Source organism: Brassica rapa, chromosome A03 (assembly GCF_000309985.2).
Source record: "Brassica rapa cultivar Chiifu-401-42 chromosome A03, CAAS_Brap_v3.01, whole genome shotgun sequence".
In the NCBI taxonomy this organism is placed as follows: Eukaryota; Viridiplantae; Streptophyta; class Magnoliopsida; order Brassicales; family Brassicaceae; genus Brassica; species Brassica rapa.
The window spans coordinates 26,452,318-26,467,547 of NC_024797.2; the positions used below are offsets into that span (position 1 = coordinate 26,452,318).

Sequence of the window (15,230 nt, forward strand, 5' to 3'; positions counted from 1 at the left end):
CCCCTGCCGAGATTCTGTTCTGGTTCTGCTACTGCAGGTTGCTCTGTCTCCGCAACCGGAACCTCTGAAGTTGGCACTGTTCCCGGGCTCGCGAGCTCAGTTTCTGAATCTGCGGACTCCACTGTCTCTACCACAGACCATGTCTGTTCCGGATTGCCCTGCATCGCCTCCATTGGTTCTGAATCACTCCCCCTGGACTCCAGGACTGGCTCGATATTGTCATGAATTTCAACACGCTGGGTCTGATATGAAGACGTCTCAGGTGCGTCGACTTGATTATGTTGATATGGAAACGATGACTCCGCGAACTCAACATCCCGTGACACAAAGAATTCTTCGGTATCTAGGTCAAACAATCTCCATCCTTTCTTACCAAAAGGATACCCAACGAAGATGCATCTTCTACTCCTTGCTTTGAACTTGTCCTTGTCGCGAGACGATCTGTGGGCATAACAGAGACATCCAAACGTTTTGATTCTGTCATACGACGGAGGCTTTCCATAGAGACACTCATACGGAGATTTCCCATTCAAGAGACTGGAGGGTGTCTGATTGATAAGGTGCGCTGCGGTTAAGACACTCTCACCCCAGAACTTGATAGGAAGGTTCGCCTGAAACATGATTGATCTTGACACGTTGAGGATATGCCGGTGCTTCCTCTCTACTCTACCATTTTGTTGTGGTGTTGCTACACAGGAGGTGTGATGTACAATGCCATTCTCTGCAAAGTATCTTGACAAGCACAAGAATTCTGTTCCATTATCACTGCGAACTACTTGAACGGACCGTCCAAATTGTCGCTGAGCAAAGGAACAGAAGTTAAGCAACACTGCTTTTACCTCGGATTTTTCTAACAGCAAGTGGAGCCAGACAGCACGCGAGCAGTCGTCGACTATCGTAAGAAAGTAAACGGCTCCGCATGACGCTGGTTCTCTATAAGGTCCCCATAAGTCAACATGTATTAATTCAAAAGGAACTGAGGCTTTATTATAACTTTCTGAAAACACACCACGAGTTTGCTTAGATTTAAAACAAATATCACATCCGCCAAACTTGTCGGAGTGATTCGAAAAACCAGAAACAAAAGGTAAATTACTTAAAACACCAAATGACGGATGCCCCAGTCTGCGATGCCACAAAGCCGTGTCCTCTGCTCCCTTAACTCTGAGACCTCGCCGAACAGTAACATCCCGATAAACATACACACCATCCCGTTCTTCACCGGCTCCAATCAGGGTCCTCGTAAAACGGTCCTGCAAAACACACAACGTATCAGAAAACATGGCCAGACAACCTGTCTGCTTCAGCAATTTTGCGACAGACAATAACGTGCAGTTCAAGTCAGGAACTAATAAGACATGAGTCAATGTTATCTTCTCTGAAAGTCGCAGTACACCACTTCGTGTGGCTTGCACCTGACTTCCATCAGCGAACCGCACTGGACACCCCACCACGTCATGCATGTCGCTGAGCAATCTAGCATCACCGGTCATGTGATGTGATGCTCCAGTGTCCAGAATAACCTCACCAGTTTGTTTCTTACCATTAAGCTTCTCCGGAATTGGGGTTGGCTTTTGCTGCTCCAGTAATGCCGTCAGCGATGCCCATTGCTCTGCGGTTAGAGCCGCCTGACCACTTGAAGCTGGGGCTTGCGTTACATTAGATCGTGCTTGACCGCATCCGCGACCCCTGCTTCCTCTTCCACGTCCATTTCGATCTCCTCCTTGGTTCCTTTCTGTCCACCAATCAGGAAACCCAATGAGTTGCCAACATTCTTTCTTTTCATGTCCTGTTCTTCCACAGTGAGAACATACTACTCCTCCACGACTCCTTGTAACAGCAGCAGCGATTGAACCGGTCATGTTGGCGCTGTCTCCTTGCGTCGCCTCAAATCTGGTCATAAAACCAACTGCATCATGTTTAGTCTCCACACGGGACGTCAGAAGCCTTCTTTCTTCTCGCACAACTCTTTGGTATACTGAGTTCAGGTCGGGCAATGGGTCCATCCCAATGATGTTGGTGCAGACGTTGCCGAACCTTGCATCATCGAGTCCCATCAAAAACATATGGACCTTCTCCTCTTCATAGTCCTTGCTGATCTTCTCAGAAGCTCCACAGGTACATGTCGGAAGTGGTTTATAGCTCAACAGCTCTTCCCACTTCGACGAGAGCCGACCGAAATAGTCCAAAACAGTCGATCCATCCTGTTTACAAGCCGCTAACTCTGATTTGAGTTGATGGACACGCACAGCGTTTCCAATAGAGAACCTTCTCTTCAGGTCGTTCCACATCTTGAACGCGTTTGGTGTGAACGTCACTGTCGATCGCACCGTAGACGAGATCGAGGCTCGTATCCATCCCACAATCATGGAATTCACCGTCTTCCACAACTCCGCCTCCGCTGGTTTCTCGTTCTCATCAGGCATCAACAGAGTTCCATTGATGAAACCTATCTTACGCTTCGCACAAAGTGCGTTCTCCAACTCGGATGCCCACTCGGCATAGTTTTCTCTAGTCAACGTGACTGGGGTGATTGACACTCCAGGATTGTCGGAGTGCGACAGGAAATAGGGAGACGTCATATTGATGTTGTTGCTGCCACTTGCAGTCACAATCTCTCCTTTTGTCATACCTCACAATCTCTCTTTTACGATTTTATTTTGTTCTTTCACACAAGCTCTGATACCATGTAAACTCAGAGAGAATGTGTTACGGAAAGTGTTGTTGTTGTCATTCACATACGTTGAGTACATATACACGCTTACAATATCTCTTCATGAGATTTGGCTATATCTACAACTACTTCATATTTGTACTTATCGTAACCAACTCAATCTCCTACGAGATCGTACAAGATCTTCTCATAGAACCGGTTTGGTCGACCTCGACCAACCTAACCATAACCACTCTTAACATTACACTACCACCAAGGCACCAGGCCATCAATATGGCTGTTTAAGTGGATTATTAACCCCAAATAAGGTTTAGGATTATATTACTAAGTTGGATTTTGAAATTATTACTTATAATCAAATGATGGACCTGCAAGTATAATCTCACATGAGACAAACCTGCAAGTGACTTTTTTATAATCAAATGTTGTGGTGATAAAAGAAGATATTGCAGAAAAATAAACATCATTGTAACAAAACCAACAAAAGCTAAGTGAAAGTAAAGAGAGAAGCAAAGCAAACAAAGGATACATCAAAAGATCTCTCGTCAGAGAAAACATAAAACATAAAGAGAGAGAGATTTGTTGTAGTTATCATCATTACCCTCTCTCAACTTCCTTCGTGTTACATGTTGACTCTGCGTCGGTTCGTCACCAGTTCTGGATTTCCCTTCTTCATCATCGCTACGAACTCTTCGTAGTTTATTTTCCCGTCCTGGCAGATTTAGAATTCACAAAAGTGAGTGTGTTTACAAGACTAGTGCATATAAAAAATGCGTGTATGATAGATACGTACACGATCGGTGTCAACTTCAGCAATGATCTCTTTGATGGATTTGTCATCACCCATGTTGTATTTCTTCATGGCCTGCTCTAGTTCTTCCATTGTTATGTACCTAAAGAACACAAAATCAAAAAGTGTGAAAACTTTGTTACTAAAGAGGTAGCTTACTAATGTTTTTTTATTACCCGCTGTTGTCCTTGTCGAAGTACTGGAAAGCAGTGTACAAATGATCCTCACGTTCGATTCTGTTCATATGCATTGTTGCTGAAATAAACTCCAAGTAATCAATCGATCCATCTCCATCCATATCAGCCTAAAAACCAAAAACAGTTAATAATAAGCCTTTTGAGTTTTTGCAAGGGGGAGAGAAAACACCAAAAGACTTACTGCTTCCATTAACTGTTTTATTTCAGCCTCAGAGATCTTATTGCCAAGCTTTGGGAGACCGGTTCTCAACTCCTCCAAGGTGACTATTCCGTTTTTATCGGTGTCTAGAGCTTTGAACATCTCTTTCAGACCAATGATTTCTTCTTCAGACAGGTTCTCTGCAATTACCTTCAGTGCCATTTTCTTTAGTTTGTTCATGGCTCTGAACTGTTTCATCCTGGACAACACAGCATTGTCAAGCGGTTTGTCTGACGCCTCTCCGTCTTCTTTAATCCACGGATGATCTGCGTATGTACCAAAAACGTGTAAAAGAACAGTGTTTAATCATCAAAACATGTTACCAAGTGGTCTTACTCAGCGCTTCGCTAGCTGTAAGCCGGTCTTTAGGATCATACTTCAACATTCTCTTCACAAGATCTTTGGCACCAGCCGACACCGTTGGCCACGGATCAGCTGAGAAGTCAAGCTCTCCTTTTAGAATAGCATCAAAGATCCCTGTCTCATTTTCTGCACAATAGAACAAAGAAGGTAACTAAACACATTCATGTTCCACTCGCTTCTCAAACAAGATGAAGACAAGTAGTAGTTACCTCCCCAGAAAGGCGGAACACCACTGATAAGGATGAAGAGAATCACACCGGCACTCCAGATATCAGCCTCTGGTCCATAGTTCCGTTTCAAAACCTCCGGGGCCACATAGTATGCACTCCCAACAAGATCCTTAAACTTATCTCCTGCATTCAAACACACTCAAAGTTACACCACATATGAAAATAATAGAGTCCATTCTCAAATTAGCCTAACCTGGTTTAAAGAAGACGGATAGACCAAAGTCTGTAGCTTTCAACGGAGAGTTCTCATCTTTGCTGAGAAAGAGAAAGTTCTCAGGCTTCAAATCACGGTGCATCACACCCATAGAGTGGCAACTATGCACAACCATCACCATCTGCCTGCACAAATCCGCAGCGGCTCTCTCCGTGTAATGGCCTTTCGCTATGATCCTGTCGAAAAGCTCCCCTCCTTCGCACAGCTCCATTATCAGATTCACCGAGTGTCTGTCCTCGTAAGCTCCCTTCAAGTCCACTATGTTCCTACAAATCAATGCACCTATATGTTATGTTCCCCTGACATACACTTATCATTTCTAGAGTATCATATGTTCGCATTGGTCACTACCAATATTCTAAAAATCAGTCTAGCCGGCGCCTATGCTTCCGCCAACTCGACAAAGAAACGATTTCTAGAACTAGGTGCACGCCTAATCAATAATCTTACATAAAACAACTAACTACATCCTAGCGATTTTTTGAACATTAGTCATTACTATTGGATCTTGACAACTAACTACATTCTAGCGATTTTTCGAACTAGGTACACGCCTAATCAATAATCTTACATAAAACAACTAACTACATCCTAGCGATTTTTTGAACATTAGTCATTACTATTGGATCTTGACAATTAACTACATCCTAGCGATTTTTCGAACTAGGTGCACGCCTAATCAATAATCTTATATAAAACAACTAACTACATCCTAGCAATTTTTTGAACATTAGTCATTACTATTGGATCTTGACAATTAACTACATCCTAGCGATTTTTCGAACTAGGTACATGCCTAATCAATAATCTTATATAAAACAACTAACTACGTCCTAGCCATTTCTTGAACATTGGTTATTATTAGTATTGGGATCTTGACCGCCTTTCATATTCATTTTTGGAAACTCTCGAAATAAATTACCTGTGACCACTTAGATGGTGCATAATCTGGACTTCACGGCGGACATCTTCAATGTCGTCACGGTGGACGAGGCGGCGCGTGGGGATCGACTTGCAGGCGAAGAGTTTTTTGGTCTCTTTGTGAGTGACGAGATACGTGACTCCGAACTGGCCACGACCTAGCTCCTTGCCGAAGTCGTACGTTCCCCTGACATTCTCCATCGGACGGCCTAAGATCCGACCGTTCTGCTGAGCAGATGCGGCGGAGCGGGATCCGCCGGTTGAGGAAGATCCGACGGGTGCGGGGCCAGAACCGGAAGATCCGCGGCGTTCTCCGGAAGGTTGGACATGGTGGACGACGTTGGTGGAGGAAGAGGAGGAGGAGGAGGACGGTGGCGGACCGGAGGATTTGGACTTGCTGTGTCTGTGTCCCATTGTCGAACGAACTTTGTTTCTCTCTGAGTCAATAAAGTCAACTGAGAGATAAAAAGATCTGATGGTCTTTTATGTCCGAAGATGAACTCGGGAAGATGGAGATTACGTGGCGTGTTTTTACTGGCGTATAGCTAGAGCATTTAAACCGCGTATTATTGGAAAAAAATATTATAAAACGACAAATTATTTTTCCAACTAGAGTATATATAAACTTAAATGAATGAATGAGAAAAGGTAAAATCTTATATTTATGATTGGAAAAATAATTTGTCGATCATCTTGAGAAAAGATTGAATTATTGTAAAGATAGAAGATTATTACTAGGATTTGAGATTGAAAATAAAATAAAATTACTAGGATTTAATCCTCTAATTACAAATAACCGTATGATAACTATTTATAAAAGCCTCTAGCCTGACTAGGAGGTTTACTCAGCCAACAATTTGGACAAAGACATGAATCCCAAAACAACAGTTCTTATTAACAGAGAGAAGAGTCTAAAGTTTCAGCTTATCTGACAATAGCTTCTTTGAGTTTTCGGATCCTGAAGGAATAGATTTACTCTGTACTCTCAGAAGAGCTTCATGGAGCATTCATCAACAGAGAGAGATAGATCTCTACTGAAAAGATCTTCCAAGTACAACTCCGCTAAATACAATAGCACCAAACCACTTGTTTGACACAAATCTATAGCAAGCATCAAAACCAGAGAACTGTTACCTTTTTTTTTCCAAGGAAAATCACATATTGAGCAGTCATCAAAAGTGTTAACATACTTTCTACTGCAGTCAGGGCGAGATGATAAGTCAGCTGTCCCTATTTGCCATCCTAACTGTCCTGATGCAGCCACTAGTGATGCGTAATATTGCCACCCTTCATCATTAGATCAAGAAACAAAATAAAAGACTGTAGATAAAACTGGGAAGCTCAAAAGAAGCTTTTTGTAAAAATTCAAAGAGTACCAAGATCAGCACTCAGTCCAGAAAGTGCAAGCAACCCCATGGATGCTGTGCCAAATCCAGTTAGCCAAAGCTTTGTATTCTCACCGAACCTAAGCGCCGTCGACTTCACACCAACCTTGACATCATCATCTTTGTCCTGGAGAATAGCTACTTTGTTACTATTCATTATTTATGAAAATTAAAAGCTAATAACAAAGTTGAATAATACCTGATGTGCATAAATAGTATCATAAACAAGGGTCCAACAGATTCCAGAGAGATAAAGAGGGAGTACAACAGCTGGCTCTACGCTTCCTTTAACTGCAGCCCATCCTAACAATGCTCCCCAGTTTATTGTTAAACCTAAAAATGCTTGAGGCTGCAATAAAAATCCAAGAATCTATAATAAATAAACCAAGAAGATAATATACTGACTAAATTTGAGAAGCCTTAATTAAATTACCCAAAATGTAAACCTCTTCATAAGTGGGTAGGAGAAGACAAGGAACAAAGATGAAGCCCCTAACACACGGCTGCACAATATATAGACTAAGATGAGCTCAAGTAACTCAATCACAAAACCAAAGGGAAGGCATGACTTTATCTCTTCAAAAAATTAAACCTGTAATTGTTGAGTTGGAGAAGAATCCCTAAGCCTAGAAGCAATTGTAGCACAAGAAATTGAAGCCCTTCGAATGGTGTCAAAAGACCACTGGCAATAGGTCTTAATCTTGTACGATCAACCTGGATAGAAAATGCATTTAACATAACAAATATTTATAACATCACTTGTCTTTTGTGAACAGCAAAACTGACCTTTGTATCAATGTCCTGATCAAGCAGATCATTTATAGTACATCCAGCACCTCTAAGAAGAACTGCTCCGCAACCAAACAAACACATCATTTTAAAACTTGGAAGGCTCCCAGGATCAGCAGCCAACGCAATTGACCTAAACAATAATTAAATGTATTTATTTCTTAGCTACAATATCCAAAGGGAAAGTAAAAAAAAAACTTACTTACCACATACAAGGCCAAGCAAGCAACCAAGTGCCAATAGGTTTATCAAAACGAGCAAGCTTAGCGTAACCTCTAGCTCTTTCTGGTAAATAGAAATCTATCCAAGAAGAATCTATCTTAACACCAACAGAACCACTCATCTCCTTACGACCCCTCTCCAAAACCAAAGACGACGACCACATTCCACCAACTGATCTATTACTCCTGCCAGTACCAAGAAAGCTCTCCTTCCCTTTACTCCGTACTTGGTGGTGGTTATGATCCAACGTAGGCAAAGGGTTGATGTAATGTGTAGTAGTAACACGTTTGGACAAGTATATATGTTGTTGAGATGGAGTTGCCGAGAAGGATGGTTTCAACAACCGTCTTGAAACACGGGAGAGCACAAAAAACGCCATCTTTGAGAAGGAAAAAGCTTTGCCTGCAAAGAAAGATTCCTGTTTCGCTTGTGTCTGTAAAACACAGAATTAAAACAAGACAAGACAACATTCTTACGGTCGGAAAGTCCAGCTAACGTTCGTGACGTTTCGAATCACTCCATAAGGTTCGTTAGCGACGAAATCTCTCAGAGCCTGATCTCGGTTGGTTCTAGATAATTTAGTTCCTTGGACAAAAAAAAAAACAGAAACTAAAATCGTACTAAACAGACTGGTCGGGTGAGGACGAAGAATGAGAGTGGAAGATCACCGGCGTGAAAGAGAGAGTAGAGACTTCTCCAGTAATTAGATGGATCATTAATGGGCCATGCATTGTTCTCTATACCAGTAAGTAGGCCAGCAAAAGCTTGGGTGTGGGCTACTGAAGAATCAAAATGCTTTAGGATCCGAATAAACAGGATTAATGTATCGCTTATCATACAAATGAGATATTGAGTTAATATCTCACCCAGTGAAAATGTTATTATGATCAGCCAAACACATTAGTGGGGTCTAATTTATATATCAATGAATTGATAATTGAACACTTTAAGATTAGACAGTTAATCTGAATTGATTCCCTGAGAGGCTGCAGTAATGGACGATATGATGGAGCTATGGGTATTTGGCTCTCCACAAGATGATTGTAGATTGGAAGCTTTTGAAGTTTTTAAAATTTCAAACTCTAACATCTCGAATTGTGATATATGGAAAAGCTTAAAAGAATTGATTTGACTATCTATGTCACCAAAGTTGACTTACTTTTTTCGTCACAAAAAAAAAAAATTAACAATGATGTACCTAGAAAGGCTTACACAGAATGATCCACTAGTTTTCTTTTTATAAATTGTAAATATCATTAGCATATAATGAGCACAGGTACAAAAAAAATTGCTTGAATAAAGTTAACATTCATTCAAAAAAAAATGTATTTAACAATGACGTACCTGGAAAAGCCTACACAGAATGATCCACTAGTTTTCTTTTTATAAATTGTAAATATCATTAGCATATAATGAGCACAGGTACAAATAACACTACATAATGCAACTTGAGACCAAGATTGCTTGATAAAGCAAAATGCTTGTACAAACCCCCAACAGTTTTAACAGGCTTGTAAAAACTCGGGCCACCATTGGTGGTAGTAACTAAGTGGGTTTCTTTCTAATTTAATAAGCAATTAAATAGGAAAAGAAAGAGAGAAGTATACAAAAGGTGAGAGACATCTCCTCTCCAAGAAATTATGAACCTTGCTTAAGAAACTGTTTCTACAATTGTCATCTGATTATTGCTTAATATTTTTGTATTTAAAATTTAATTAAATAGTATTTTTATAATGCAAGAAACTCGTGTTTAGATACTTTCTTAATGATGGTGCTTTCATAGGATTAATATAAGGATGTTCATATAGCTTAATGCTACCCACATGGAAGTAAAAACTAAGCACAAAACCTATGTGGAAACATAATGGATGATCTACTAGTTTAGGTTGGTGGTGACGCCACTGCCACCATTGCACGTCTAATATACACATGCATACGTGATTGCGACTTTTTTTTTGTCATTGAAATAACTTGTAAAAGTTTGATCTCCAAAGCTCAATGCTCTGAAGAAAACAAAGAGAAGACAAGCCAAGATAAAAGACATACACCAGTAGGTGCTTAAATGAAAAAAAAAAAAAAAATCCTATAAAGGGGAAAGAGTTACTGTAAAATCAGTGTTTTCGTCAACTCATAGTTTTTACAATCATTGCATGTCTAATATAAACATGCATACGTGATTGCGACTTATGTATCATTTTTTTTCTTTGAAACTATGGAATGGTATGACCTCTCTCAAAAAAAAATCTATGGAAAGGTTACTATAAAATCAGTGTTTTTTTCCTCCGAATAACATCTCGCTATAAGATTTTATTCAGTTAATTAAATTTTCTCGTCCGATTAATTTAACAAAAAGAAATGCTCGTCCAAATTAACTAATATACCAATACCACTATCACTAGATATGTGTTTTTTTGGAACACATCACTAGATATGTGTATATGGAAAATTTAAAATTAATTGAAGTATCATTACATAGAACTTGATACATAGACCATCTTACAAGAACCAAACGATTTCATAGAAATGGAACTCCACGTACAAGAGACCACACTTATTCATTATTATATTGAAAACCTTAATAAGTAAATTGAGATAGTGATTAGTGATGATGATTGTGATTCTGATTGTGATGTTGATTAAGCTTTGTGGACGTGCTCCTGCATTTCAGAAACCATGCTCTTGACGAGTTTCATGTAGCTGCTTGGTTCGGGGACTTCATCGTTGCGCTTCTCCCAGATCATAGTGATTTTGCCGACGCAACTATCTTCAGTCTTGGGAATAAATTGGACGACGATGTCACAAACCTTGAAATGCTCCATCACGTGACCTTCAAGTCCTCTAGCCGTCATTGTTTTATTCTCATCGTCTATCTCTCTCTTCTCCTTGTATACCTCCTGCTTTCCATCTTTATATGCATGTGTTCATTAATTAAATTTAGGTCATGTTCATATTATCATATATGCAATGACACACTTAGCTTCTGTGTAATTCAACTTAGCTGTTGTATATATAAAATGTTAATTGTGCAGAGAGAAAATTAGAAGGTATAAGTAAATAAATACCCAATGTGTAGTTCCAAATCTTGATACCCCCATGAGAGTCCCATTCGCCTTCGTGAACGGTGACATTTTGAATGTGGTGACCGATGGTATCCGGGAATAGATGGTTCTCGCTCTTCCACCTCTTGTAGTGTTTCTCCGCCGTCCCTTTTAAAGAAACCTCCGTCACGTATGTTCCCGACGTCGCCATTTATCTCTCTTGTTTTAAAGCTTCAACTATCCTTTTTAGGTTTGTTTGATGAAATAACTATTGTCTTCGCTATGATTTATATAGTGGATGTGACGGTAAAAACATGGTTTCTATCCTCTGTTTGATTAATCATTTTTTATTTTTTTAAAAAAATCATTTTTTTTTTTAAAACAATCATTTGATAGGGCATGCTAGAATCTTCGGTTCTTTTCTTTTAACCAACATTAATGAGCTACATAAATGATACCACCTTCCAAGGGTAATCAAATTCACAATCCCATTATGTAGGTAGTAGTTGGCACGGGATTGTTTTAATAGATAACCAATCACTAGGATAAAAATTGCGTCTTGTGCACGATAAATTTCTAATAAAATTATTTTAAAAAAAAATGAACAAAATTTATATTATTGATCGAATGAATATATTTGGTTCTTAAATAATTTTTTAAAATTTTTTTTTGGTTAATTACATAATTTGTTTACTAATGAACTAATCTCATTTTTAAAAATATTTTAGGTCAAAAAATTATTTATCGCATAAAACCTAATGTTTAGACCGAAGAATCTCATGTCTACTATTTGGTTACAGTGAAACTATGTCAGCTCGGTTTTATATCATGATTTAGCAATTTAAAAGTTAATTATGATTATGAGAAGTTTACGTTCACGGACCAATACTATCTATTTTCGATAGTTTTTTATTTTTATGTCATTTTGGTTATAGCTCCATATAAATATTGATTTTTAAGTTTATTCTCATTTATTTCTTTTATTTTGGCTTGAAAGTTAGAAAATGTTTAAGATTCAAAATTATTAGAGAGATACATACTTAGGTTAAGATATGCGCTTTAAGCAGAATAAATACTTATTTTATATTTTTCTGCATATTATGAAATAATAAAATAATAATTATATATTAAATAACTAAAAAATCAGTTACTATTATGTAATAAATTGGCTTGCACATATAAATCAAATGACCACTCTTGTTTATTCGCAATCATTTTAGAATAAATAAATCAAAACAATCAATCTTATCTATCGTATATGATATATAATTAAATTTAAAAGATATGAAGTATATATATATCTATTAACATAAACACCTATTAAAATAAAATTATTTATTTATATGATTTTATTATCATTTTATCTTATTATAGAAAATAATTTAAACATTGATCACAAAAGTTTATGTGAGACTTTTAAAAGTTTTAGTAATTTATACTCGTTTTGAAAAATTTAAAATACAACATATACAAAAAAAATCTAAATTTTTAATATATGATTAATGTAATTGTGTAATTTATTTTAATAGTAAAAAATTAAACAAAAATGATAGAAAGCATACAAATTATTAGCAAATCTTTATTATTTAAAATCATTAATTACTATATATATCATAATCACATTAGATAATTCCGTAGGTTTTATTTAAGGAAATAATATATAATAAATAGCCATTTTCTTTAGTTAATATCATATGAAATCATATAGTTGGTATTAAATGTTTTTAGTGAGATATAAAAATCGAATTGGACCAACATGTTTTTCAAAGACATATATGCAAGTTTATTTAGACCTGTATTTATTTGATTCATCATAGTTTTCAATCGTTATCTTGTTGCATAATGATATGTACTAATGTTGCCGTATTATAATTCAAAACCAAGTACTAATAGTGTGCATGTGTAGTTTATATACAAAAAGGTATTAGAAAGATCATTTGTTATCGCATACCATCAACCAATATTCTCTCTTTAATAGAATATAAAATATATGATCGAGTTTGATCCAATATAATTCCTAGCATGGCGGTGCATTAAATAGTTCGGATTGGGTTGTAACTTTTAGTTGGCTGCATTGGGATTTGTAGTCTTTAAATTAGAAATGCATGATTTTGCGAGATCTAAACTATATATTGGCCATACCTAAAATATGTATTTTGTTGACAGAGAATATTTTTAGGTCATACAAATAGAGCTCGTAGATGTTAATAGTTTCCGTGAAAGTCATTGATATTCAATGCATTAGTCGTTGTTAGATAAGGCATGCGAAGTGGTGAGTTACTATGTGAATACAAGATATGCTGAGATGAAGAAGGATAAACTGAAAGTTTATGTCTTGACGTAGTCGTTGAAATAGTTGCTAAGGCAGTGTGTACGAGAGAGTAAACCAGGAGGTATGCAGAGTGGTAGAGACCATGTGGACACAAGATGCTGAGCTGGCGTGGTAAACTTGAAGAGCAAGTTTATACCATGGACAAAAGGCAAGAGATAAACTTGGAGAACAAGTTTATGCATTGAGGAATCATTGCATTTCAAGAAAAAGAAAGTGTACTTATTGATATGGAAGTTGTTCGTATCCATTTTCCTTAGAGACTACGATTTCAGGAACGTGGAGATCACTATAAAAACAGCTATGGAGTCGTGTGTATTCCATAAGACATTGGCTATTATTATAAAGGAATAGTAAAAATTCCTTAGGGGTATTCTTGGATCGTGCTGAAGCAGTTGCTGAAGTACTGACGACAGAGAGACAAGTTTGGGTAGATTAGGAATCTTTCAGTAGCAGCTGTTATGGTGTTAATTAACAGGCTGTGTAAAACTGATAAGCAAGTCTTGTAATAGATTGTGTAGGTGATTTCTAATAAAACAATAGTTGGTTGTTTGTATATATTTTGTCTCTTGATTTATTTTCTGTATTATTCAATTATGGTGTCATCTTTGCACTAACAAATTATTGGTCGTATCTTTTCAATGATTTTGATTTGTCCTCTACCATATATGTATGTTTATGTTTCAAGAAACGAATTACCAATCAAGTTAGGATAATTGTTGATAGATTCACCATAAGATCATTAGGATACTAAGTTCGAGTTTTCAACTTGGTTTTGATCATGATTGCCTGTTATAGATGATTTTATTGGTAAGAGTACCAACTCGATAATATATACTGCAAATGTTCAAAGAATTGTTAACAATAAATAACTAATCTGTAGAGGACTACCAGCTAGACAAATTTACGTATGTGACAAAAAAAGAGATTAATTAAAAATATTTGTTACTTATTATATCTTATAATTATATTAAATATTTTATAAATATTGTTTAACTTGGATGAAATATTTAAAGATAGAAATAAAAACAATTAACTTTATTAAATTGATATCTTGTGTATTTGCATAGTTTTAGCAATCATTTTAGTTCTCAATTTGTCCATTTAGATGCATTTAGAGTAGATTTAGGTGCGTTGCATATACATTTGTTTCTATTAGGTGATGGAGATGCTATTTGGTGAGTTTGGAACCTTTGGAGATGGTTTAGAGACAAGAATGGTGATTTTGGTTCACAAGACGAGATCCCAACTGTCCCAGCGGCCAAATGCAGCGGCCAAGCCAAACCGTTGGGAAAATGCACACGCCCCTGCCCCATATGTACTTGTTGCAGCGGCCAAATGACACGTCGAAAACCAGCTGCGACACTTAGAAAAATCTGCACTTCTGTTTTTACCAATTTTTTACCCAAATTATCTTGGGTCAACCCAGGCTTGTTGGGTCGACCCAGCTCGTTTTTAGACCACTATAAATACTTTTTAGACCTAATTTTAGGGGTTATCTTGTTTTCTATCTAATCAAAAGCCACTTTTGGGTGAAAGATTTAATCTTGATCATAATTTCTTATCTTTGCTTGATTATCTTGCTCTCTAATCATGTTTAACCTTGAATCATCCATGGTTTTGGGGTTATTCATGTCTATTAGTGAGTAGACTAATCTTGGATTCATGGGCTAGGGTGATTAGAGAAGATCTAGGGTGTTTAGTGCTAGATCCACTTGTTTCCTTGCTTGTTGAGGGTTCACAATGCTATTTTAGTCTTGATCATACTAAAATAGATCTCTAGGCATTTCCTATCCACAAGGTGTATGATGAAATGCCTTAACCAACTCTTCAATGCTTTTAGCTTGCTTTACCTAAGAGATAAGTTGCTAAAGGAGTT

General features: G+C 37.4%; 3 protein-coding genes across 3 annotated transcripts; all 3 read right to left on the minus strand.

Annotated features, from left to right (window-relative positions):
• Nucleotides 1-3,061: 3,061 nt before the first annotated feature.
• LOC103861422 (calcium-dependent protein kinase 3) lies at nucleotides 3,062-6,060 on the minus strand. The gene is made up of 8 exons (XM_009139129.3): nucleotides 5,590-6,060; nucleotides 4,647-4,933; nucleotides 4,433-4,576; nucleotides 4,197-4,349; nucleotides 3,843-4,126; nucleotides 3,641-3,768; nucleotides 3,468-3,567; nucleotides 3,062-3,386 (listed from the first exon to the last, which is right to left on the minus strand). The coding sequence occupies exons 1-8, from the start codon at nucleotides 6,000-6,002 to the stop codon at nucleotides 3,297-3,299; spliced, it is 1,599 nt and encodes a 532-aa protein (XP_009137377.1). The 5' UTR covers nucleotides 6,003-6,060; the 3' UTR covers nucleotides 3,062-3,296.
• Nucleotides 6,061-6,297: 237 nt separating this feature from the next.
• On the minus strand, nucleotides 6,298-10,168 carry LOC103861424 (4-hydroxybenzoate polyprenyltransferase, mitochondrial-like). Its single transcript, XM_009139130.3, has 9 exons — nucleotides 8,461-10,168; nucleotides 7,969-8,386; nucleotides 7,760-7,895; nucleotides 7,566-7,687; nucleotides 7,407-7,476; nucleotides 7,173-7,322; nucleotides 6,965-7,100; nucleotides 6,779-6,875; nucleotides 6,298-6,689 (listed from the first exon to the last, which is right to left on the minus strand). Exons 2-9 carry the CDS (start codon nucleotides 8,361-8,363, stop codon nucleotides 6,620-6,622), a joined length of 1,176 nt encoding a protein of 391 aa, XP_009137378.1. The 5' UTR covers nucleotides 8,364-8,386; nucleotides 8,461-10,168; the 3' UTR covers nucleotides 6,298-6,619.
• A 245-nt stretch (nucleotides 10,169-10,413) lies between these two features.
• On the minus strand, nucleotides 10,414-11,295 carry LOC103861425 (MLP-like protein 328). The gene is made up of 2 exons (XM_009139131.3): nucleotides 11,047-11,295; nucleotides 10,414-10,889 (listed from the first exon to the last, which is right to left on the minus strand). The coding sequence occupies exons 1-2, from the start codon at nucleotides 11,231-11,233 to the stop codon at nucleotides 10,621-10,623; spliced, it is 456 nt and encodes a 151-aa protein (XP_009137379.1). The 5' UTR covers nucleotides 11,234-11,295; the 3' UTR covers nucleotides 10,414-10,620.
• Between the last annotated feature and the right edge of the window lie 3,935 nt (nucleotides 11,296-15,230).